Below are 25,590 nucleotides of genomic sequence, written 5' to 3'. Positions count from 1 at the left end.
GTCAGACTTTTATAAAACGTACTTGAAACTTGATATAAAAGAATTAAAAAAAATAAAGACATTATTTTTACAATTTTTAAGAATAAAACTTATCCGGTTCCCCGGACATTACAAAGATTTAAATATTTGACCCTCTTGACAAAAGAAGATTGGGGAGACCCCTATTTCATACATTACGCTCGCGTCGAATCTCGTTATTACTATTCCTGTTCGTCTACATTACGTAAAAATAATTTCAAGTAGCACATCTAAAAGAAATAAAGTTGGATTGTATACAAGATTGTATAATTCTGCGACACATATAGCTATGTTACAAATAATGATACCTTTTTTTTCCTGGGTGTACTGATAAAACGACTGAAAAATAAGATGTTCTTTAAATTATATTTATAATATATTATCACTGTACCATTTGTCTTCACTCTCGTCAGCGGCTGTATATCGTTATACATCTCGTTGTTTTAACGCGCGATAATTACAAACTCCGCGAAACACACGATCCGAAATCAGCAGACGGGGACGCAGGATTGGTGTACCATACATACTCGTGAAATATCGGTGATTTATTTAGGATCGAAAGAACTTGAATTGTGTTCCGAAGCTCCGGAAAATCCGTGAGGAATTCATTAAGTCGCGATTGCCGTCGAGAGTGTAATTGAACATTATGTATGTACAAACGATTATTACTCCTTACTGTAATACATTACATAGTTTTGCTTGCTTTTTTTTCTCTGTATATACGTCAGTCTTGGATTGCTTTTGCCAGAATACGCATCGCTTCCGATGTCTCCAGAGAGTCGTTTTAGATTTATATGTAGAAAAAGAATACACGATCAGAGTTCACATAATAAAACTTTTCACCTCGCAAGAGAGAGAGAGAGAGAGAGAGAGAGAGAGAGAGAGAGAGAGAGAGAGAGAGAGAGAGAGAGAGAGAGAGAGAGAGAGAGAGAGAGAGAGAGAGAGACGTCATCATCACTTCGTGCCATCACTGCACTTTTACGAACGTCAGTGTGTTAAAAGCAGAAAAGGAATTCTAGAGATCAATTGTTTTCTTTTTAATTTTAATTAGAATATTTTGCGTAAACCATCGCGCATTTAAGATTAAAAATAAAACCACACATTGACCATAGGAATGTATGCCGATCAATTTCGATAATTACAGAGACATTTTCAAATTGATCCAACGATTATTATGTGATTATCCTTTTTCCACACATGCACTCTCCAATATACATCGTTACCCACATACCTAGTGTGAATCCATGTGATGCTAAAAAAAAAAAGGAAAGTCGTAAAACCCTATACATTATTTAGAAACAGTTTGTCTCTTTGATTTTACGTCTTAACACTAAGACTGCATATAGAAATGAATCCAAAATAACACGTATAAATGTTATTCCCTTTCTTTTCCTTGTACTAGATGATCTGTTATTGACGGTACAACCAATTTAGGAAGAAACTTACGAAGAAGAGGTATTTTTATTCTACAATTGTCGTCGGAGAACTATTTCTGAGAATATAAAGTCTTGTAAGAACAATTCCATTCAACATTCATGATTTTTCTTTTCTTATGGGATCGATTATCACCTTTTCGATTGTATCGCCAATAACAAATCACCTTGTATTAATTTACATTCTGCATTTCCACGATTTTACATATCAGTCTGTTATGTAATTACTTTCTCTTTGCCATTCTCACATGTTCAGTGTCGATTCCAATGATGATGGTATTAATCATAATGACGGTAATATAATAATAATAATAATTCTGAGAATAAATCTCAATAACAATAATACAAATAGTCGTAATATAATAATATTAATATACCTTAAAAACGTATGTACAATAATCACCGACCCATTTTTTTAAGTATCAATAAGATTCTCCTACAAGTACTACGGATGAAGTGGAATAAGTTGCTTTAAATAATTACTTTTTACAAAATTACATTACAAAGTGGCATATTGAAAAATCTGAGCGAGTTATCTATCTAATCTATTCACATTTACAGCTGCTAGAATTAGATTTACGCGGTGGCTTTATTACAGCTAGACTACTGGAAAGTATACATGTTTGTATATTATGAATAATTATTGCCATTGTAGAACAGAATATTTGATAAATCAAAATGCTCAGTGAAACATGTATGCGCGATCCAGCTTGTCTCTGCTGAATAACGTATAAATAAAACAATAAGGTCACATATGATTTATACAAATAATTTAGTAATTATATCTGTGTGCTTCAAGATATGCAGTATCGGAAACAGTCTGCTCGACGTTTATCAATACTAGAACACAGTTTCCCATGATAGGTAGATCTCAACGATATCCACAAAAATCATGAAAAATCGACTTACAGTTGTTCTAAAACTCTTAAGATGCATAATTAGCTTGATTCAACTATCAACTTTCACTTCTTAACATACTTTACTAAAGGAGGGTCACGAGCCTAAGATGCTGCGGACTGCTTGGTCCAACGCAGTGTCTTTCGAGTCGCCGGACTGCGATGACGAACTACCGCTACCGCTGCCTGATAGGGTGTTCGTAGGACGTTGCTTAAGATTAAGAATGCTGTCGATGGCGGACTGTACTTGCGCGTTGATCTCATCATGCTCGTTACCGGTGTTACCGCTTTCGCTACTCGTTACGTGGGCAGTACTGCTTGGACATTGCGTCTGGGAGTGCAAAGCCAATTCATCCAAGTCGGTATCTTCTGACAAATCCCGTTCAAGATCAGTGGCACTACTCCAACGCCTGTCGAAAGACGTATTTACATCCTGCTCGCAATCGTCCCTCATAATCGCGTTCGAGACACCGGGCAAATTTGTATTTGCAACATTTGCACGAAGACACTCGCCGTTTGCTCGTGTTCTTTCAATTTTCGATGATCTCGCAACAGCACACGCACCACTACCACTGTTATTGCCGTTTTTACACTTCAAAGTGTCTGCGGTAGACGGATATACACCCAGTGCCTTCTGGATCTCCAACCACTCGTCGTAATCGCCACTTGTACTACTCGTCGTCTTGATCACTGGTTTGCATTCCATTTCGTCACTTGGGAAATCATCTTCCAATTCGCGTTTTACAGATACATTCACCAAAGGTGACGATGCTGTTAAGGTTGACTTGTTCTCTTCCACAAGGCCAGGTTCAACTTTTGGCACCAACGGTTTTTCTTCCTTCTTAAACTCCGCTGTAATTTCATTTGCAATATAGAAGGTAAATATATAAGGTAATATATATATATTTTTTCAATTAAAAATCTCGTGATACAATAAAAACAATATAAATGCATACATATTGTATTAGCAATTATATCGATTAGAAATAATTGATAACATGCGCAGTTACCGTTAAGTTTTGCCTCCTGTTCCTTTAACCTCTGGAGAATATTTTGCTCTTCAGATACAAAAGACCTATCAATCATCATCAATTCTGACGTCCTCACTTCACGCTGTAAATTTAAAGATGTTAATACAGTGGTCACGTTAATCACTTATGTGAGATTGATTTATCAAATAAAGAAAGAAAATTTGGAATATAGGATACCGTTTTCTATAATTTCAAGTTAACCAAGTATCAAATTTAAACATTTTTATATGTAATTAATGAGCAAAATAACCAATATTAAAAATTCAACTTAATGTATCTGATTATCAGATAAGTGTATCATATTATTCATACCATGCTTTCCATTAAGAGAAGATACGTGTATTTATTTATCATAGAGCTGAATTTGTTCAATAGATGTTTCGCTGTCTCTTCAAATATTTCGTCCGCTTTTGTCAGATCCTTGGGTCCTAGTACTTGCTCATTTAAACAATGATATCGTACTAAACGTTTGCAAGCATCACGCTTGCCTGAGAACGGTGTATTCATATCTGGATTGGTTGCGCCATTTTGATCAGTTTTTAGTTGCTGTTCCACTCTGCAAGCAATGACATAATTACATGTCAGTATCATTAAATCTCGAAAAATGATGATTAAATGTAACAGAAATGTATATTTAAATACGTACACATCACTGCGGTTGACCTGCCTGCAAATCGGGCTAATCGCACGCCTTTTTACGCCTTGCCTCGGACTTATCAAAGGATTGGAGTTGCTATTAGGACTGACGAGTTGCTTCATTGTATTCCCGTTGGTATTTACAGGGCTCTGAATCCTCTGCGTTCCCTTGTTTATCATTCTAGGCGAGGTCACCTGACTCGCAGGCGAGCCGCTTTGAACTTGCACTTGAATAGGGGACGAGAGTTCTTGTTTCACAGGGCTCGGTGTCTGTATATTCGGTTTGAAATCCAACGGGTCTGTCTGACACTGCGTCGATTGTTGTTGACACTGTATGCCTGATTGCTGCGTTTGCAATTGGGTCAATTGTTGTGCGCTGCTCTGTAACTGTGAAGTTGCTACGGAGGTAATAGGCGGCGAGAAGATTTGCATGTTCGCAGAGGACGGATTCAACATCTGAGTCCCATGGTTCTGATAAAACTTGTGCTGTTTGACGTGCGTCTGGTGCATACTCTGTGTCACACAAGTATTCGATATACTCGATTGTTGCCCTTGTATACTTTGCGGCGCCTGTAATAATCGTCGTTATAAAATATAACATTATGACACATCCAACAATTGTTTCTATGCATAAAATAAGTGCAGTCTTGTAAGTGAATATTTCCAACAACTCTCTACGCTTACCGTAATATTATTAATGAAACTACTATTCGAGCTACTTGGCATTGTTGTAGTTGAACTTAGAGTTTGAGATGTTACTGGCATAGCAGCGGTGGAAGTTTGTGTCTGTGTTTGCGCCGCTGATGTCTGGTTCTTGAATGAATTTTGCGAATGTATACTCGACGCAACTGTTGAAACTACGTTTACACTGAACGTCGTTTCGGTCGTCTATGTAAAAAAAGAAATATTTCGTTGGAGTAACAAATATTAACAAAATATTTCGTATACCTTGTTGGCGATTTTTTTCTGTTGCTACAAATTTACTTACGCTATTGACAGAATGTGTAGTAGTGCTAACGACTTTCCCACTGGCTAATATCTTTGCTTGCTCTTGGTACAATTTCGCCAACGCCGTCTGATCGTGCGACGTACCAGATTTTCGAGATAAAAGAGCTTGGATTTGTGACTGAATGTTCTTCAGCGATTGCTGCAATTGAGCAGGAAGCTGAATAGTTTGTACTCTTTGTACCATTTGCCCATTTGAGGGAACTGATACGTGACTGCCGGCAGAGGATGTAATTAAAGGACCATTGGCAATGATCTGAGTTGGTTCGCTCTTAGTAGGATTTGTACTATGAGATACCGTCGTGTTTATTTTATTAGTATGGTCAACTTTTTGTAAATTGGACGTAACCATTGTTGGTCGAGTAACAGTTACTGTCTTCGTCTAAAAAAAAACAAGAATAGATTTTAAATTACAAAAAAAGTAAATAAGAGGTAAAATGCACATTTTGTAATATTAACGCATTTTTAGAATAGAATCGACAATTATTTATATTGAGTAAAAAATAGATATAGCAGATTGGAAGATATAGAAATGCATTTACATACCTGTGAGTTTATGCTTTGAGCCGTAACGGCAACTTTCGTCTTTTTCACGATTTTCGTCTTCTTTGGTGGATTGTTGCCCAAGTTCCTAATTTGTTGTTGATTTAGATTGTCAATAAATTGACTAGGAAAGCCGGAATTTTGAATTTGTATATGTTGCGGCATCTGGGACGGTGCAGCTTGTACCACGATGTTCTGAATATTATTTTGGATTGTTGGGGCTCCACCAGAACTGTTCACGATTATCTGGCTCGTTGGAGTGTTGATCTGAACTCCTTGCAGATTCTGATTACTTGCATCCGGCTCGCCAATCACTATCTTCTGCGTTTGATTTTGATTCTGTGTCTGATTTGTCGCGTTTAACTGTCCAGCCAAAAGTTGTTGCAAGAGTTGCTGACTGATCACCTGCATCTGACCATTCGCGTTCGCGATTAGCAGCTGGTCGTTAGGATTCAAGTTTCTCAACGCATTTAAAATTTCAGGCGTGATTTTAGGTGCGTTATTTAGTATACTGTTCGCCGCCGAGTTAAATATATTTGCGCCTTGGGATTCGACATTTTGAGATTCGTTCGGCTGGGCGGTATTAGAAGTAGGAGCGGTCGTAATCAATATATTCTGATTCTGATTATTTTGTTGCGTATTGATTCCTTGCTGCACGACGTTAGCCGAGTTTTGAGACTCGAAGTGATGTGCATTAACGGAGGAGAAGGTATTTGCTGTCACTACCTTCTGTTGCTGAACATTCACATTTTGCTGGACACTCGTGTTGTGTAAAACAGCAGACGTATTTTGTTGCTGCAAACTAGTCATGACATTCTGCTGCGCGTGTGCTATATCCTTGATACCTGACAAATTTTGTTCTATATTCTGAACATTACCGGCTGTATTTTGTTGCAGCACATTAATCGTATTTTGTTGAATACTCGAGTGTAAAACATTCATGGTATCGTGTTGTTGCATGGTGTTACAAGAACTTTGTTGCTGCAATATATTCATGGAATTATGATGAATGTTTGAGCTCTGTAAGTTTTGTTCAAATATTTGTTGCACATTTTGAGTTTGTACGGTTTGCGCAGTGATTTGTTGATTATGTTGAAACAGTGGTGATTCCTGCTGCAATGTTAGAGTCTCCTGTTGACTCGTTTGCTGAAGACTCTGATTAGTCTTAGACATATGGTCGTTTTGTGCTATCGAGCTACCGGGTAATGATTTTTGCACATGAGCGTGTTGTCGGTGCGCTGGCTGCTTTCCCAAATTTTTCCGTATATTTGTTACACAAGTGTTCATGAGTCGTACCTGACTAGACTTTTGTAGAGAAAGATTGGAATTTTGTTGATTCGAACTCGTCTGACTTGCATTAGATATTCGAGAACCTTGAATGCCATACATAGACGAAGGCTTTGATAAGACATCTGGGGGATTCAAAGAAGTATTATTGCTCGTTTGTGACAATGCAGATTGAACATTCTTAACTTGCATCAGTTTTTGTACATTGACGTTCTTAGACGTTTGCGTCTCCTGTAAAGGTCCGAGGCTACTTTGAACGCAGATATTAGGTAGCGAATTAGTCTCTTGAGGAACGTTTGTATTCTTCTGCTGATTAATCTTCGAACATATCTGGCCATGATGCGGACTAGTAGTGCAAATGACATTTTGCGAGCATGTGGAACTTATAGTATTGCCTGAAGCTTGATTTCCACTAGATAAAGGAGATTTGGCATACTTTTGCCTCTGCTGGGTCGTATTTGGAGCGGACTGTGGCGTATTTTGCGTTTGGCTGAAAAATTGCGAGATAATCTGCGAATTTTGTCCGCTACTTTGAGTCAGAGATCGTATCAAAGCTTGCGCAGTCGCTCCATCCATTTCTGGTTGATTGGGTTCGGGCTGATGCTGCAAAATAAGTTGTTTTCCGTCTTCTCCAATCGATATACGAAATTGTCCCGTTAGCGTATTTTGTACAGGCATCTGGAGTTGGGTGACAAGCTGATTGTTAAGTGGTTGCGATGCAGAAGCTTGCGTGTTCGTTGTGTTCGTTGCAGGTACTTGAGTTAGAGTAGGGCTAGCAGGAACTGTTCCTTGCGATGAAAGTTGGCCTAGAGATTGCCCGGGATTAACTTCGCTTTGCTGCGTTTGACAAGGAACCTCGGTTTCAGTTGTCAACTCAGAATCAAAGATATCATCGTCATCCCCAATACCCGATATTTTTATAATACGGGCAAGATCTAACTTCGGTTCGTCATCTTTTCGTTTGGCTTTCTTCTTCTTTTTCGCTTTCTTCTTAGGAGGTGGCAACAGATTTTGTTCGGAGACAGGTTGCGTGCACGAAGCATTGCCAGTAGTGTTACCAGATGTAACTTGTGAGATTTGCGACTGAGGACTTTGTACCATAGCATTCTGAATTACGATGGGATTGCTAGTTCCTGAATTAGCTATAAAATTAAAAAATATAACAGAAAATTAATATCTTATGGATACATACAGATTAAGGTCGTGAATTTTAAGACATAATAAAAGATACGTAAAATATAGAAGATTTTACGCATTTCTAAACATTTAATTTAAATACACTAAAATAAAAATTCAAGTTCTCTTAATTTATATAAATTACGTTCCACAATATTTTTTCAAACCAAGAGAAATATTTAGTGTTCTATTGCTTAATTTAATCTATATATATTAATATTTGTATGTGTGATATTAAAATATAATTATAATTTATTTTGTTGTAACATTGTTATGTAATAACTTACCTGGCGCAGGACTAGTTGGGGTATGCCTTATTACTGGAGGAGCGGCTGAAGGAAATCCGTTGGGTACAGCGAAGAATGTGGGCGCAATCCCCTGCAGTTGCATACCTTGTGCTGTGACAACCCTCACCAATTGCTGTTGTGTTAACTATAATTAGAAATTAAATGTTTAATTAATTTCTTACTCTATTGGATATTTTTTATCATGCTATAATTTGTATGCAAGTATCTCAGAGGCTGTTATACGTATTCTATGTATTCTCACCTATTTCGTGTAAAATATGTAATTTTTTATGACAAATAATTATAACTTTACCTTCTGTAACATTATTGAAATTTATGTAATTATTAAGGTAAAAAAATGTATATAAACATAAAAAATACTTTATGAAAATTTAATAAGCAATGATTATATATGAATGTCAATATGAAGAATGCGCGCATGAATGGATGAAACCATCACCTGTGCAGTATGCGTTTGTTGCTGCGCGCCTGCTGGCGTCCTTAGTATGAGTTGAACGCCTCCTGGCTGCTGCTGTACAATGACAGGTCCGGTAGACGGCAATACCTATATACCAAATATGACAAATATATGAAGCATAGAAGCAACATTTCATGACAATAGAAGAATGCACATAAGCAGTTGTAATAAATATGAAGCATATCAAAGTACCTCATGATGTATATATTTTTATATAATTACATAATGAATATGCAGATGATAGACATAACTAAGAAACACAAACAGATATATTATAATAATATACCTGATTCAGTAGCAAACCCTGTGCTGTTGGGATCATTGTTGCTGTAGTTGGACTAGGTTGTGGTCCAGCAAGAACAATTTGCGGCTGACTCTGCTGCGTTACCTATAAAGAAAAATAAATTTACTTTAATGTAAAATCTCATGTTGTGTAATGTACTCGGTAATGTACATTTAAAAAAAATTATAAACAGCATTAAGATATGTTATTTTTTCAAATAAGTTAGCTAAAAACTCTTGACTATTGAAATTAACAATAAACAAGGAAAAAATGAGATTCAAACACGATTGTACGTAAATTAATGTTATGTAATATTTAATTATTTAATACAAAATTTTAAATCGTACGTTTCTTCAGCGAAACGGTGACAGATAAATTAAATAATCTCACGCTCTCCGACGAGCCTCAGGTGAGCATTTCATTGAATAGTCAAAGACGGGTGTAGTTTTAATGAGAAAATACTAATAAAATTTTGCTAATTTTAGACTATTTACATAGTCTGCCAAATAATCGGAGAAATAAAAGTTGGATCTAACTGACAAAGAGAAATGAAATCAACTCACCAAAAGCAGTCCAGGCAACGTGAAATCGACAAATAGAACCCATGGTAAAGACATCGAGAGAAGCAAGATGTATTTTTTTAATAAAAAAAAAAAATAGTTAAAATAGCTAATAAAATAGCTAATCCAAGCTAGTTTTGAGTTTTAACTTCAATGGCTTATTGTTCGAATTACCATTTCTCATTATCAGCGCACTGAAGACGATTACAAGTTGACAAGTTTAACATTTCATATATTTATATTTATATTTATATTTAGATGACAAAACATTATTTGGATGACGATACATTATCTAGATGACGATAATTAACACTAAGAACTAGCTCGGTTCATCAGCTTATTTTATTTCCTTTGATTTTTATTTACTGAACCTTGAATTACTTTTATATTTTATTCTTATTTTTATTTTTATAGTATCGTATATAACAGATTGAAGAAAAGAACAATTTTATATAGATTATATATTTTATGTAGAATAGATTTGGAGTTAAATTATAGCCGAATGCCATGTTAGATGTAATATCATTATTTGTTTAATACATGATTAATGTCCAATTTATCTACTTAACTATGTGATATAAATTATGTAAGTAAAGTATTCGAGATGTAGCAATTAAAAATAAGATTAAAACTAAGACCGTACCTGATTTGTAATTGTAGTGGTAACTCTTTGCGACTTTTGTTGAGAAGCATTACAAATTTGCTGATTTGGTGGTTTTGGCAAAATTTGCGGTGGTTGCTTGGTGGGCTTACCCGCCGCTATTTGTATCTGTTGATTTCCAAATAACTGGGTCCTAGTCACCAGTTGGGTAGGGGTAGATTGATAACCCTGTGGTGTACCGTGAATTATTTGTAACACCTGCATTCCTTGCTGCAGTATGGGTGTATTAGGCCTAACCTGGAACACGTGAAAAATAAAAGAATGTATGGATAAATAGATAATTTAATCTTGCATGACACATTTCCCTTTTTTTAGGAAATAAGCGAAATAGATAGGTAACAGTACACAAAAAAAAAGATAGGTTGTAGTCATCTGAACATAATTATAACAAATTACAAGAGATATATGTTAAACTAAAATGAGATAAAGCTCTCCAATTTCTGAGCGGGATAATGAACATATTCTCGTGTAGTATAGATATATAATATACATTTTTAAATAAAACAATAAAAGAAAATGATGAAATTAGAGATGTTAACGGGTATTCTAACAAAATCACTAAAATATATTTTATACGGTAAATATACGGTTGCAAACAAATTAAATTTCAATAAGCAGATAGAGTAGAATTTAAGTTTCTACGTTTTTATAAGTATTCTTACCACAGGTGGACCAGGGCTACCGCCAGGTGCTGGGCTTCTATTGTTGAGAGAATTATTCCCGCTTAATAGATGAGGGCTTTTTGCAGGGGGATACGGGCTAAGTACAGGGCTCTGTATTTGGCTAACGCTCATCGGACTCTGCATGGGGCTTTGCATCTGCATGTTAAAGGTACTGTTCGAAGTCGACGTGTTGACCGGGCTTGGACTATTCCGATTGGACTGTATCGAGTTCGAAGCCGGACTTCTAAGTAAAAGTCGATTAGGGCTAGGACTCGGCGTAGGTGGTGCTATATTAGACGCTGGACTTTTCAAGGGTATTGAAAACGGGCTGCCCGGTGAACTAATGTTTTGACCTTGAATATTTTGCATAGACTTAACGGTATTCATAGTACTGACCACATTCGACGGTTGCGTTGTGCCTGTTAATGCTACTGACGCATTTAACCCGGGGCTTATCCCCTGTGAATACTGTCGCTGTGGTTGAAATCCAGTCGACTGGGAGGAACTTAAAGAAGAAACATGACTCAATGACATAGTCGGTTCATTGGATGCGGATATATGTTGTACATTAGACGTCGATATATTTGATAAATTAGGGTGCATTGTACCAAGGTGCGGTATGTTCGTAGTGAGATTCACGTTCGAAGCGTGATTCACATTTGCAGTGGTCGCGTGAATCGATTCGCTCGGAGTGCTCGTGAATATGCTGGAACTCGTCAGAGTTCCGGAGTTAGAGATTTGTGAGATGGTTGAGATGTTCGAATTAGGATGTTGCGATATAGCAGAGTTTGGTACATGTGCTATATTTGACGATGCAACGATGTGTGGTGCAATAGTCTGAATGCTCTGTATCGTTTGGAATGGAAATTGTGTACCGCTGGAATTCAAACTAGTTGGCGTCAGACCAGTTGCCAGAGCATTTGCAGGTCGATTAAGGCCCTGATTCACACCAGAATTTATACCAGTGGTAGCCAAATTCGTATTTGGATTAATAGCAGATAAAGCTGATACGCCGGAATTCGCGACGGTTAAATTGGTATTCAACGTAGCAAGATTCTGATTCACGCTCGACGAGTTCAGACTCGTCAGATTTGGACCGGTCAGTCCAGCGCTTACTCCAGATAGCCCAGAATTAATATTCGTGGAATTTATCGTATTGAGCCTGTTTATCCCAGTATTAACTCCCGTATTAATGCTATTCAAATCTTGTCCCAAATTAGACAAACTGTTGTTAATACTGTTTGAGCCAATGTTGGAGTTGATAGCATTTAATTGATTCAGGCTAGGATTTATCGCGGTTAGCCCTGTGCTTATACTCGGCAAGCCCAAATTCAGCAGAGGATTTGATGTGGTGATAACATTGGACGTGAGAGAAGTAAGACTGGTATTTAGTGATAGTGACAGTGGCAATCCCATATTAAGGCCCACCCCAAAAGTGGGGGTGGCCGGGGGTAGGCCCATACCAGTCCCCGAGGGATTTATGGTACTCTGATTCAATTGATTCAACTGATTTACGTAGACTATGTGATTTCCAGTTGCTGACCCATTTCCTTGCTCTTGTGGCTGCAAGAACAAGCGGTGACATTAGAACACCGACACTCTTCAAAATCACATTCGTGACAGAATGTGTTCGCAAACAAAAATAGCTTACATTATTTGATGTCTGTTGCAAAGCAAATGTTAGCGACTGGCCACTGCTATTCTGGGCTTGTAACTGTTGTAATTGCTGCAACTGCAATAAGAATGAGTTTTTCTTTACGTATTTTCTATATTTTGTATAAAACAAGCTACATAAATGTTTAAATTTGGAAGGAGATACTTAGAAAAGAAGTACATGTAGGAGTATCAACAAAAAATCTATGTGTTTCTATGAAATCTTACTTGTTGTTGGGTCAAAACTGTAACTGGATTATTATGACGCGCATTCGGGGAAGTTGTAGAGGATACTGAGTCCCCAAGAAGAGGGCGTGACTGAGGCTGCTGCATGCCCACGCAGCCCCTCTTTACTATGGGCAGCGTCTAGCCACCTTTTCAGCTTATTTTGTTCTTTCCTATGTAAAATATCGTTTCATTCATCTCACAGTTTGAAGAGATTCACAAGAAATTACAATATATATAGTTTGTAAACATAATGTACGAATAATTTTAACTGCCAGTGATTAAATTTTGACTTGTGTAAAAAAGTTGTATATTTATCGAAAAACTGACACATCCCAGATAGATAAGACTAACAATAATTCCATAAACATAGTTGAAATATATGTCTTAATAAAACTATTCAAGATTTTTTATATTTAATGTCTAGAATCGTTTAGTTTTTAAGCAAATTATATATTATTAATACACACGGATATTTACCAAAATTGTTTAACAGTTGCAGCGAGCGATATTTGCGTTTCGGCGCCACTCAACACGTCTGCGGCCTACGTTCTCTCCTGTTCCTGTCATGCATACAATTTCGTAATCCTTCCAAAGCTCAGGGCAGCAGCGTGCTCAATATCCTCGGAGCGCTCGTATCCACGTGTACGGTTAACGTCGCCTTCAAAAGTCTCGCACCAGGGCTAACCATTCGTAGCCGTTACGGGCATCGCTTCGCAGCACGCAGAAAGTAGTTCCCTCGCGAACCACTTTACCCATTAAAAAACAATTGCGCAATCGCATCGTGGATATATCCCGACTTATACTTAAAGCGCGTCTGCCACAAGATCTTATCCATTTATAAGTGCAGCAACGCTACGCCTGTCCATGACAACGCGGCTCGGGGATGCACGTTCGGCAGAACGGTGTCAAACAGGATATATGTATCACTTTACGAATAAACAGTTCTCTCGCGTTACACTCGCTATCCCAGGTCCAAGAAGTAACTCACAGACATTCTTGAATACTTGTCAAATGGCGTAGAGTGTAATGTCACAACATTACGCCTTCACCCACGCGGTGTCCGTCGCAGCGATCCTTTTCTCTCGACAAAAAGTCTCTCTGTCGTCGCTGTGCCGCACACCAGCCTTTCTACGGGCGCGGATCTCGCCACCGACTTCCGTCCTGCAAAGAAGAAACGGAGACCCCGATTAGCCGTCGGCGAATCGAGCGTTCGCGCGAAGACGCCAACTAGCCTAGACGTTTTCCGCGGATCGGGCGATCAGATCGGCGGGAATCTCAGGGGCTCGCCTCGGGGGGATACGCGAGAGAATCTGGGGAAACGCGGTGGTAAACGTGTCACGAGCGGCCGAGCACCCGTCGTGGCCCGTCGTGCCCCGTGACCGCGACGAACTCCCGGGCCGTACGGTGATTCTCGGGTGGACCGGGGGATTCCGGGATGACGATTCGGTTGGTTCGGGCGAGAATTCGGGCCAGCTGGAAGCATATTTTGAGGTTATAGGCAGGCGCGCGCTTGTGTGCGAGAGGGTACGTGCCACCAACACACGCAATACGTGGGACGTGGGAAATCACGCACGGCACAGCTCTCACTCGCGGGTGCAGGTCGGCGCGCGGAGTCGCGCACAACGAAAGGGGGCCCCCCCCCCGGGAGTCCCGTCGACTTGACAAGGCGTAAACAAAAGAGAGCACTCGGAGAACACGGCGACCACACGGATCCCACCGGGGGCCGCCGATCGCGCGCGGCGGGGTGCCGGGCCGCGCGGCGCCGCGACGACGCGCGTGCACGGCCCCGCCGCCGACGCGGATAAGCGCGCGCGGCGTCGCGGCCCCGAAAAATCGTCAATATTACCTACGGTGCCGCGTACGCGGGGCTCTGGCCACCCCGTGTTTTCCTCCTGGGAATCTTTCGGCGCCCGCGCGCGACTAAGCCGCGCGCGATCCCGCGTACCCGGGCGCGTACCGCCGCGACCACGCCGTCGGGAAAACAAACGCACACGGAGCACGCGCGACGACGATACTCCACTGAAAATAATAAACCTTTCAGTTACACGACGGGTATCATGTACGCGTTACACTATTCGGTGGCAACGGCCATCATGTATTTGTCAAGGCTGCCATTGGCGCGGCGACGTAAGGCCCCACGATCGGCGCCACTGGCGGCGTCTCGCGTCGTCGCGCCGCAAACTTTTCGCGAACGCGCGGAAGGGGGGGAGGGAGACGAAATAAAGGCGAGAACGCATCCGTCGCGCGCGCTTCGACTCGAACGCACCGGCTTCCGTATGTACAATGAGCGGCTGGGCAGCAATTAAATGTGATTGGTTGGTTCCAAAAGTAAGAACCAATGGCCGAGTTTCAGCAAACACGACTGTGAGTTCACCTTATCAACGCTCTGCGCTGATTGGTCGGTTCTAAAAGTAAGAGCCAATCACATTCGATTGCGACTCAGCGGCTTGGTCTGCTGAACGCGACCATTCACATTTTATTGGGTTGCGTTCAACCAGAGAAAACTGCTTTGCAATTAATTGTCTTTAAAATTATTAATCTTAAAGGCTGATTTATAGAGGCCGTAACCGTTGATTTAAGCCGTAATTTTTAAGAAATTGACCAATCACAGTCGAATGTGAGAAGAATAATCGACTGTGATTGGTCAATTTCTTAAAAATTACGGTTTAAATGAACAGTTACGGCCTCTATAAATCAGCCTTAATTGGTGCAATTTTCAAAAATTCTGGCAAAATTCACGAATTTTACAAGTTTTTTTTGCCGAACGCATCAACTACTTAAGGCCATTGCAGGTAACAAAGTTTTAGTCATAATCGTGAGGCCGTAAGGAAATAGACCACGCACAGTCGATTATTCTCCTCGCGCTCGAAGAATAATCGACTGTGCGTGGTCTATTTCCTTACGGCCTCACGATTATGACTAAAACTTTGTTACCTGCAATGGCCTTTACGAACCGAGTATAAAATTATGGAGGATTCACATTGGGTCCGATCACGTCCGATGTTCGACGTACGACGATCCGACATCCAATAACAGAATTTATTATTAGAAACAAAAATTTCCTATTGGATGTCGAATCGTCGTACGTCGAACATCGGACGCAGTGTGAATCCTCTATTAGAATCTGCATTGGTAGAAATGGACAAATCGCTCAGTGAGCACCCAATGGGGCTGCATTTAGCGAAAAAAAAACAACTCAATGAACGCTCAATAATTATCTATTACAATTGGTTTCTACATTTAGGTCTAGAGAACAATTAAAGGCAAGAACCAATTATGTTAAGGAATCACTGAGAGCTCGCTGCTTCTACTGTATGTACATACACAATATCTGGCGGAAAAGAACAAAACAAAACACATGGCGTGCCATTTTGTTAAAAATGCTGAGCGCTAATTTCTAGCGATTTAATGCTAGCTCGCATCGAGTCATCGCGCGCCATGGACTTCAGATATACAAGAACAATGTCAGGGGTTTCCGTCTTTCATCTCTAATTATATTTACCGATATCTAGAGATAAACTTGACTCGTCGCTGACTCGTAAAAGATATATTCGCCTTTTATTTAACGCTAAGGTAAGAATGTTACAATATAGAAAGTTTGATCTATCAATTTTTATACGAATAAAAACTATAATCTCTCTATCGTTAATTACACTTTGAAGAAATTTAGGATCCGACTACGTATGCCACGACCGTTGCGTGATCTAGCTTGCCAGGTATCATAGTTATTTTCTCCAGCGTCTTCTTCCTTCGAGATCTCTGCTCCTGCTTCGAGAGCTGTACGAGGTGACCGTCTTTGTGCTGGGCGTAATACAATTCCGTGTCTTCGAGTATCCGCCTCTTCGCCGCGGTTATACGTACCTGCGGGCAAAAGGGGCATTTGTAAAGATATCGTTTGAAAGATATCGGAAGATATTTGCTTCTTCGCTTACCGCAAAGTCCAGGAGAAGTTCGCACAGATGCTTGGCACTGTTGCACGGCGGTCCTTCTCCAGAAACCCCGCGTCTCAGCAGATCGTCCATTCTGAGCAGGGTGAGCTCGTGTCGCTGATAGGCCTCGACTACCGGGAGATTGTTGCTGTTCGCGTTGCTGTTACTCGATTCGGCGTGCCGCAGATTCTCCGTGGATCTCCGGCGTGTTTTCGATCTCGCGTCGTGACTCTTCAGCGTGGCGTCCGCGCCGCTACTGTGACTCGGTAGGACCGCAAATTTTCCCACCACAGGGTCGAAATTATCGGAAATTCCGTCACTGGTGAGAAACACTACGTCACCTCTCTCGACCTCCGTTATAGCCAGCGTTAGGTTATTCAATTCGGGATTAGAGCCGTCTACCGGACCTAGGGCTCCCAAGGCATCTCGCATGTCTCGCATGCAATGAATATCGTGAGATCCTCGCGTTATCTCTCTCACCCCGGTTTTCCTGTTTTTGTTTCAACACAAGAGACGATTGTCAAACGGGCCTGGTGTCGTTGCGCGTAACAAGAAATACGTACCCTGAATATACGTAAGCTAAACTATCACCAACGTTGCAGGTACAGGCAATGTATTTTCTCTGGCATATATTTGTATCCGCATTTGAACTTGGCAGTGGAAGGATCGCGCACACCGTTAAGGTAGTGAGCATCCCTTGCTCCTGAAGAATCAACGAATGTGCCGCGTGGAATGATCGAAGTAACGCTATAAATACGTCTTTCGTCGTTGTCATTTCACCGTTTATAGACGGGCAGAACAAAGCTCGATTCAAATACTCGATGCTACCGTGAACCGCGGATCTGGCCGCTATACTCGCTTTCGCACCTAAAAAAATCACAAATTATAAGAATCTCTCGCAACGTTGAAGTAGAATAGGGCCAGTGGCAAAGAAACCGAGTCCGGCTAGTTTTAATGAAGCAATAAATATAAAGACAAAGAATGAATCAAATTTTTTTATCAGAAACTTATGAAATAATTTTCTAATACTTGTAACTCGAAGATATTCACTCCATGAATATATTCTAAAGTTATTCTAAAGTTATGAATACATTTGTCAAACAAAACTATTAATTTGCACTCGCCCCAACCATTCTATTTTCGCTTTTTATGACAGCTTATTTTTTTTCTCAGATTTACTGTGCTTTTACCCCAATTAACACCATCCGCAAGAGCCAGTATGGCAGAGTTTGGTCTTGCCACAATGCCAAAACAATCGGCTATTGGCTCTCCATTGTTGGTATCGTTTGTAGGATTTTTCTCATACAGCGTAGTCGCAATTCCAAATGCATTTTCATGAGGATTAAACCAATCGGTAACTCCAGCAATCGTGACGTTCGACATCGTCGATCCTGAGAGAAGCGTCAATTTTTATTTTGTGCAACAACGCAAGAATCTGTGTCGAGTATCTCTATTGACTCTATTCTAAACTCACCGCTTCTATATTGCTCATTCTGATCCAGCATATCGATGTAGTCGATATCGGTATCGCTAATACTTAAATGTTTCTGTTGAAGATTGACCGCGGTAAGACCGCTGTCGGGACCGGTGTAGGCCGCAAATACTTCCTCGTTTTCTCGAACGTCGATCTGCCTGCTCGGCAATTCTTCCGGATTCCGGCCGTGTAAAATTGGCGGTCCTTCTTGTTTCGTTTCCAGTCTAAGGATGTTAAAATATATACGTGTATCGGAGCAACACATCAGACAAATAGAAGGGTGTGAGAGTAAATCGGGGCGTGGGAGCGTGATCCTGGATGTTCTTACCCATTGAGGTAGCGCGTAACGAAACAACCGCCAGGGAAATCCTGAGTCAATGACCGCGGGCTCCGCAGCGACTGTTCCCCGAGGCCTATACTTTCCACAGCCCCGGCCAAGTTGCTGATAGACAGTTGGCGCATGAAGCCGGCAACTTTCTTCCGTAAGCTTGGCATCTTTTCGAGGAGGAGTCCAAGCAAAGGTACACAGCGATTAAGAATGTTAATTATTGTCTAACATTACTTCACCTGACGTAAGGCTCGTACCATGATTTATAGCTACCGGCGATAGGTCGCAAATTAAACCTGAAAAGATCCATATATAAGTGCGCATTACGAAATCTCGTTGTAGGAAGCGTACAATAATGGAGGTCAATTTATCAACCGACAAATTTATTTTTTATCTATTTTGTGTCTTTTGCTTACTCTCTCTCCAATCTAAACTAATACAAAATTTAAAGCAGAGGTAAATTATATCTTCCTTAACTCTCCGATGGATGCATGGGGTGTCATTTCCATTCCACAACAGCTTGTAAAAAATTATCGACTTATTTCAATAGAGAACCGATCAATATCGAAAAAAACATTAAAATTAAAGTTTCAACCTGTTAATATTAAACGGAAAATAAAAGATACCAATTGTTTAAATATTTATAAATTTTCACACGTCTATACCGGAGGGTTAAACGGAGTAAACGAACAAAATCAACTTGGTTAATTTGTTCCGCCGACTATCACTTCACGTTGACACCAACACGAGCCCGAGACACGGAGATGTACGTTACAACAAATCAATCGTACATTCATATTCCATGGAATCTACAGAACTTTGTTGGACAAATTAGAAGGGAGAATTGTCACGATCTATCCCACGTATGTACTACATCCACGCGTTTCAGGCTCGAATCGAAGTTCCAATTATCCCGAATTATCCCTCGAACAATGCGCAACGAAGCTCACAGTCGTCGAGTCGACGGATTCTTTTCTCCTTTCGGAGATTTCATCACCCCGACGCCGCGGTCGTCTCATTGACAGCTCGACGTGTCAAGCGTCACTGTTTTCCTAAACGCGCACACACGCCAGTGCGGGACGGATGAGTGACGACGGATGTCGGCGGGATCCGGGGATGGGGTCCAAAGAGAGCGAGAGAGACAGAGACACGCAGTGGGGGAGGGCCCCACGGGGCGACCACGGCCGTCACGCGCGCGGATAATGGGACAATGGGACAATCACCTGGGAAAATTCTCACTGCGCGGAAACGGGATCGCGACGCGCGCCGCGCGACACCGTCGTTCTCCACCTCACCGCCATAGGCGCCATATTGGGAGGACGATGTGTCAATAGCCGACTGACCGACCGCGGGCGAGCCTCCCGTGAGTCGCCCACTCCCGCTACGGGGCCCCCCGCCGCCTCGCCCGTTTCTCCGTACATGGAAATTGGCACGTCTCGCTCGTGCGGCCGAGACGGGACGCGCTCGCGTTATCTCCTCGCCGAGGTGTAGTCGTAGTCGTCTCGTCGTAGATACAAAACAAATACGCGCGCGGGACTGGGAGGGGGGCGATCCCGTTCCCCGAGAATCGACGATCAGCTCCGATTCTCGCGCGGCGGCGGCGGCCCGAAATCCGAAATCAGCTGGGCGGTCTCGCGAGAGTGCGAGAGTCGCGAGAGAGAGAGGGAGACGCATTCGTTCCACACCCCGCCGCCCGCCACGCCACGCCGCGCCGCGCGAATCGCGCGATGACAGTGACGATGACGACGGCGACGTCGGCGACGCGGCTGCGCTCTTTTTTTGGTCTGTTTTGACATTTGGCGAGTCAACATGGCGTCCGCAGCACAGGCACAGATGAGAGTCCGCGAGTCCCCGCGGCCGTGGCTCTAGCGAGGATCGCCCCGCGTACGCGTCGTCCCTCTGACCCGACGTCGAGCTCTTCCCCGCGAGCTCCTGCTCCGCGACGCGGTCGCGCGGACGTCGCGCGACGTCGCGCTCGACCCCCCTCGACCTCGAGGCCTCGAGGCGCGTGCCGTCGGGGCCAGTGCACGGTGCGAGATAGCGTTTCTCTCCGCTTCCGCGTGCGGAATTGCATCATTACGTAATCGTCAATAATCGCCTGTTGTCCGAGCTGGCGAGATTACGCTCGCCCGCTCCCTCCCCCCCCCGCTGACCTTTGGCTCTCGATCGCTCGAGGAAGGAAGCGATCCACGGTGCCCGGTTGACTCCAACGTGAACGAGCTTCACGCGACGTTGTTTTCATGTATGTGCTCCCCCTTCCCACCGTAAAAGAAAATTTTTATATTTTGTATTCCACAGCGCGCGATCTGGTGCGCGGATGTAATTTATAAACATTTGTTCGATATCAAAGTGCTCATGCGTTTTCTCCGATGTTGCACTTTCAAGGTATGGGACTGTGAACGCGCGCGCACGGACCGGTGCTCTCTAGGAAGTCGATAGAACATAAGGAAAAATAAGGGCTAGAGATTATCCGGCACGGATGACAGCAGAAGCGTAAGATGTTCGAGTCTCCGAGAAGTCTCCAGGAGGTTTGCATCGACTTCATATGCGGTAACGTTCTCGCCCTGTGCAAGGTTCACCCTAGCGATACAAACTCTCCCAATACTCTGAGCAGTAGTACCGTATCCGGTAAGTGGCGTAAAAAACTTGGTTGGTCGGCGCGCTTGACTCTCGCGGACGTAAAGCGGCATAAGTTTTTAGATCGACGAGACAACGGTACGGCGAACAGTAACGGCGCAGAAGTTGCTTTTGATACCGCAACAGGTAGAACATCGTCTAACGATGCTCCCTCCAGCTCGGCGACTCGGCTCACCTTTAGACATCCGGACGCCTTTTTGCCCGCCGAAGTGTCGGAGCAATTATTATCGAACCTATGTGAGAAGAAAACGTTATCCGATTTAACGATCACGCTTTTCGACTCGAAGACCACTAGAATAAGGTGACGAGACTTTGAGTGCGTTTAGAGAGAAGAAAAATTTTATAACGACAGTTAAAATCTTCTTCCAGGCACGTACGATTGAAGGATGCGTCGACATTGTCGGCTAAAGGCTTAAGCGTTCTTAAGCAACATAAAGTTATAGATTTAATAGTAAACGGTCTGAAGATCACTGTTAACGAATTAATTAGCTGTTTAGGCGATTGGAGTATACAAAATCTTAGGTCGCTAAGCGTAGCTAAAGGAAGCTTTATGGATTTTTCAAGGTTGTTGCAACGTTTCACGTATTTGTAATATTCTCAAATCGAATTATGGAAGCTCTCTACGATAATCTATCTTTATATATTTTTTTGTTGTAGACAACGTATGGTAGATATCGCAACGTTAAACAAATTAAAGGCACTTCATACCTTGAATGTCTCGGGAACAGAATTTAATAAACACGGCTTGGACATAGTGGTCGAAGATCTTCCCCTTTTAGAGAGCTTAGATATATCTTGTACGAGAGTCGACGATATAACGCCGTTAAAAAAATGTAAAGGTCGTTTAAAGACATTAAATATGTATAATTTAAAGATAAGTGGATGCGGAAATTTAATACCGGTGTTGCTGGAGCTAAACGAATTAAGGCACTTAGATATTTCCGATGAAAAAGATCCGCATGGTTTTGAAGTTTTCGCACCTGCCAAGCCAAAAATAACAGATTTTTTAAGAACTCTGAATTGTATGCCTTACTTAACAACCCTAGACTTATCAGGTGAGCGGTGCAACGTGATATTTATATGCAATCTCACATTGCGCGTTGCACTTCGTGAAATTATTAGTTAATTATATTGATATTTCATTAAGCGTAACGTTTGTTTACACAGGCAAAGATGATATAAATCCGAAGGATTTAAAAAAATTTATTGCGTCACATGTACACTTGAGGTTTCTGGGATTGGTGCATTCCGATGCTTGTTACGATGAACGTTTTATAGATTCTACACACGAGGATTACAGACCTGAATTTATTGTAAGTTGACGCGATACGTACTGACTGTGCAAGCATATATTATGTCTCTGTATTATTTTAATATCTAAAAAAATTGGAATTTATATTTTTGTTACATATTTTATTTATAATATTATATCGTTATACACGTTGCATTACATTTTACATTCTAAATTTAACATTTTCAAAATCGTCACTTTACTTTCCTTGTTAGAAATTTTGTTATTTATTCTATACTATAGAGATAAAAATTAAGAAAAGTGTATATATAAAGAAATAAATGTATAAATTAAATAGCATAATAATGATAGCAAAATAATCACTAATATTTTATTGATAAGAAAAAGGAAAAAATAAACGTTTTTATAGACCAAATTGGTGTGAAATAAATATACACATTCGTATTTCGCTTCAGATCAGTGGTACAGCAACGGAGTCTCAAATTTTGGAAGCCCTTAGGAGATATACGTACAGACCAATATATCTTCAAAAATGTCTATTTAACTTGTTCCGTTTGACACCGAACTTCCTCGAACCACGGGTCGATGTGATAAAATTAGTCTTACCTGGAATGAGAGAGCATCCACAGGAGTTTCGTGTACAAATGGCGGCTACCGCGTGTATCTATAATCTCACAAAGGGTGAATTGGCCCACATGATTCATCCGTCGATACTTAAACAAATAGTCGAATTAACGTTACTAGCGATGGAATCATATCCAACTAATCATCAACTTCAAAAGAACACGCTATTGACCTTGTGTAGCGATAGAATCCTACAGGATGTTGCATTTGACAAATATAGGTAGTTATATAAATTTACGAATCTAATATTTAGAAGTGCGGTATGCTGAGATTTCAATATCTTTAGTTTTAAACTCTTATCAATATTTTGCACATTATTTGCCGTAATGTCATCAATATTAAACAAGTGGTGTATTCGAGTAAATCTCACAATATATAACATAAATAAATAAAAACGTTATTTCTTTAGGTTTAATTTTTCTTATGCATATAAAATGAAACGTAATAATATTATCAAATGAATAGAGGTATTGAAATTTTCAGCATATACGAATATATTCGTGATATATAGATAAATGTAAAAAAAAAAAGTGTTTTTTATTTAACAGGTGCGCAAGATTAGTTATGAATTGCTTATCGACATTTGATGACGCATCCATGAATCGTATGTCTGTGGCCATTTGCTCAATATTAGCAGCAAAGATATCGACGTTGGAAACCTCTATGCTTGGCGCACAACCACAATATATGTTGAAACTGCTTGCAATGGTTAGATCTAAGGTCGAGTCCAAATTAGTAGATATTACAATGAAATTTACATTAAGCGCACTATGGAATTTAACGGATGAGAGTGCGGCTACGTGCAAGGTTTTTCTTGACGAAGGTGGAATGGAGTTATTTCTTGAAGTACTGGACAGCTTCCAAGGAGAATCTAGTGTGGAAACCAAAGTTCTTGGTTTGTTAAACAATATAGCAGAGGTTCGTGCCGGAGTCTTTAATATAAATGTGATGTATTGTATGTTTAATAAAACGTTATATTAAGATGTGATTTAAATTTTTTGTATCGAAAATTTCAGGTCGATCATTTGAGACCACGGCTTATGCAACCTCGGTTTATAAAGATGCTCTCTATGCTGCTCGATTCCGAGCACATTGATGTATCTTATTTCGCAGCTGGTATCGCTGCGCATTTACTTAGCGATGGTCCTGGATCTTGGTGTAGTATGCCATCACAACCGAGCAGGGAGCAGTTGTTAGATCAACTGGTCCACGCTGTAACTCATTGGCAAACACCACAGGGAGAGATGGTTGCCTATCGCAGCTTCCAACCATTTTTTCCACTGTTACGTTGTACAGATGCGTATCCTGTTCAACTCTGGGCAGTATGGGCGATTCATCATGTTTGCACAAAGAACCGTAAGTTTAAAACAGAATGTTTTATGTGACAAATTATGTTAGATTGTGATAATCTATTCTGATAGTACAGCAAAGTAAAAATTTACGAATTTCTATACACACAACATAATAATCGTATGTTTATTTTCAGCAAAACGTTATTGCGTGATGTTGATCAGAGAAGGAGGAGTAGAAACTTTAAAGCAATTGGAAAAAACGCATACAGAATATACGACGCAACCGAATTTGCAAAGTTTATGTCAATCAATTCTGGAAACGCTTGAATTAAATTCTTAATAGATATATATATTATATCATTCATATTATATATAATTTATATATATATTTAATATAATCTCTCTCTGTGAAATATATATATATATATATATATATATATATATATATTGTAGACTAGCATCTTGAATTCTGTATTATATATTAAACATTGTTGTATTTTCCAGAAAATTATGCTAAACTTCTGTCTCTTTCTACGATTCAACAAAGTGATGGGATATATATAAGATGTTAAAAAAATTATTTTGTTAAATGTCATACTTTAACGCTTAAATTCAGATCTTCAATTTATTTTGTTAGTAAATATTCTTCATGGAATTTATTCTTCATTAAATATTGATAAAAACATCTTAAAAATTGATCACGCATAATACATGCCTTCAGAGATTATATAAAAAATCAGAGAGTTTGTAATAAAAGAAAAATACATATATTAATATTAGATTATATCTGTTATTAAAATATTGCGAATTTATATAAACGAAATTTATTCTTCTGATATTATTACATGTTGACACTTGAAGTGTAAGAAATATCAACTTGAATGGTACTGAATGTTAATAAACATGCTATGCAAGCCTTTATATATTGATGCTTTTTTTGACGGATCAGTTACTGCATTATTACACATCAATACTCTAGTATTGATTTTATAAGATTTTTAAATAAATAGTAGATGTGTAAAAATGCATCTTTCTCTTTCTCTTCTCACTGAAATACCTATATTAGCCAAGAAATTCTTTATTTACCACTCATTAATTTTACATTTTATATTACACATGTATCTTAATTATTTTCTTTTTTTTCCTTAATGAAACAAAAAATTGTTCATGCAATTTGTATCATTATCACTCAATTGATGCTGATGCTGTGCTGCACC

At 40.2% G+C, this 25,590-nt stretch overlaps 3 protein-coding genes across 10 annotated transcripts; 1 reads left to right on the top strand and 2 right to left on the bottom strand.

The window, feature by feature from the left end:
- Positions 1 to 268: 268 nt before the first annotated feature.
- On the bottom strand, positions 269 to 14,944 carry LOC143894418 (uncharacterized). Of its 4 annotated transcripts, none has more exons than XM_077400645.1 (16): positions 14,684 to 14,944; positions 13,315 to 13,998; positions 12,838 to 13,007; positions 12,608 to 12,688; positions 10,957 to 12,519; positions 10,277 to 10,531; positions 9,077 to 9,178; positions 8,773 to 8,877; positions 8,313 to 8,457; positions 5,566 to 7,991; positions 5,003 to 5,401; positions 4,699 to 4,902; positions 4,025 to 4,584; positions 3,691 to 3,934; positions 3,358 to 3,460; positions 269 to 3,199 (listed from the first exon to the last, which is right to left on the bottom strand). In XM_077400645.1, exons 3-16 carry the CDS (start codon positions 12,940 to 12,942, stop codon positions 2,445 to 2,447), a joined length of 7,047 nt encoding a protein of 2,348 aa, XP_077256771.1. In that variant the 5' UTR covers positions 12,943 to 13,007; positions 13,315 to 13,998; positions 14,684 to 14,944; the 3' UTR covers positions 269 to 2,444. The 4 variants fall into 4 exon arrangements, with proteins under 4 accessions (XP_077256771.1, XP_077256774.1, XP_077256772.1 ...); XM_077400648.1 differs by having other exon boundaries at positions 9,077 to 9,169; XM_077400646.1 differs by having other exon boundaries at positions 14,688 to 14,944.
- Positions 14,945 to 16,376: 1,432 nt separating this feature from the next.
- LOC143894398 (PP2C-like domain-containing protein CG9801) lies at positions 16,377 to 20,051 on the bottom strand. Of its 5 annotated transcripts, none has more exons than XM_077400587.1 (8): positions 19,519 to 20,051; positions 18,826 to 18,864; positions 18,569 to 18,735; positions 18,241 to 18,464; positions 17,957 to 18,157; positions 17,330 to 17,633; positions 16,770 to 17,256; positions 16,377 to 16,698 (listed from the first exon to the last, which is right to left on the bottom strand). In XM_077400587.1, exons 2-8 carry the CDS (start codon positions 18,826 to 18,828, stop codon positions 16,504 to 16,506), a joined length of 1,581 nt encoding a protein of 526 aa, XP_077256713.1. In that variant the 5' UTR covers positions 18,829 to 18,864; positions 19,519 to 20,051; the 3' UTR covers positions 16,377 to 16,503. The 5 variants fall into 5 exon arrangements, with proteins under 5 accessions (XP_077256713.1, XP_077256714.1, XP_077256715.1 ...); XM_077400588.1 differs by having other exon boundaries at positions 19,792 to 20,051; XM_077400589.1 differs by having other exon boundaries at positions 18,569 to 18,864; positions 19,792 to 20,051.
- A 144-nt stretch (positions 20,052 to 20,195) lies between these two features.
- Positions 20,196 to 25,294, top strand: LOC143894397 (protein zyg-11 homolog B). Its single transcript, XM_077400586.1, has 10 exons — positions 20,196 to 20,810; positions 20,954 to 21,196; positions 21,269 to 21,506; positions 21,575 to 21,769; positions 21,863 to 22,260; positions 22,373 to 22,518; positions 22,913 to 23,301; positions 23,630 to 23,999; positions 24,098 to 24,437; positions 24,568 to 25,294. Exons 2-10 carry the CDS (start codon positions 21,067 to 21,069, stop codon positions 24,711 to 24,713), a joined length of 2,352 nt encoding a protein of 783 aa, XP_077256712.1. The 5' UTR covers positions 20,196 to 20,810; positions 20,954 to 21,066; the 3' UTR covers positions 24,714 to 25,294.
- The last annotated feature ends 296 nt before the right edge of the window (positions 25,295 to 25,590 follow it).

This window comes from Temnothorax americanus, unplaced genomic scaffold (assembly GCF_048541705.1).
Source record: "Temnothorax americanus isolate GAGA-0224 unplaced genomic scaffold, ASM4854170v1 Scaffold14, whole genome shotgun sequence".
In the NCBI taxonomy this organism is placed as follows: Eukaryota; Metazoa; Arthropoda; class Insecta; order Hymenoptera; family Formicidae; genus Temnothorax; species Temnothorax americanus.
The sequence above is the reverse complement of the archived record's forward strand: the minus strand, read 5'-3'. Positions and strand labels throughout refer to the sequence as shown.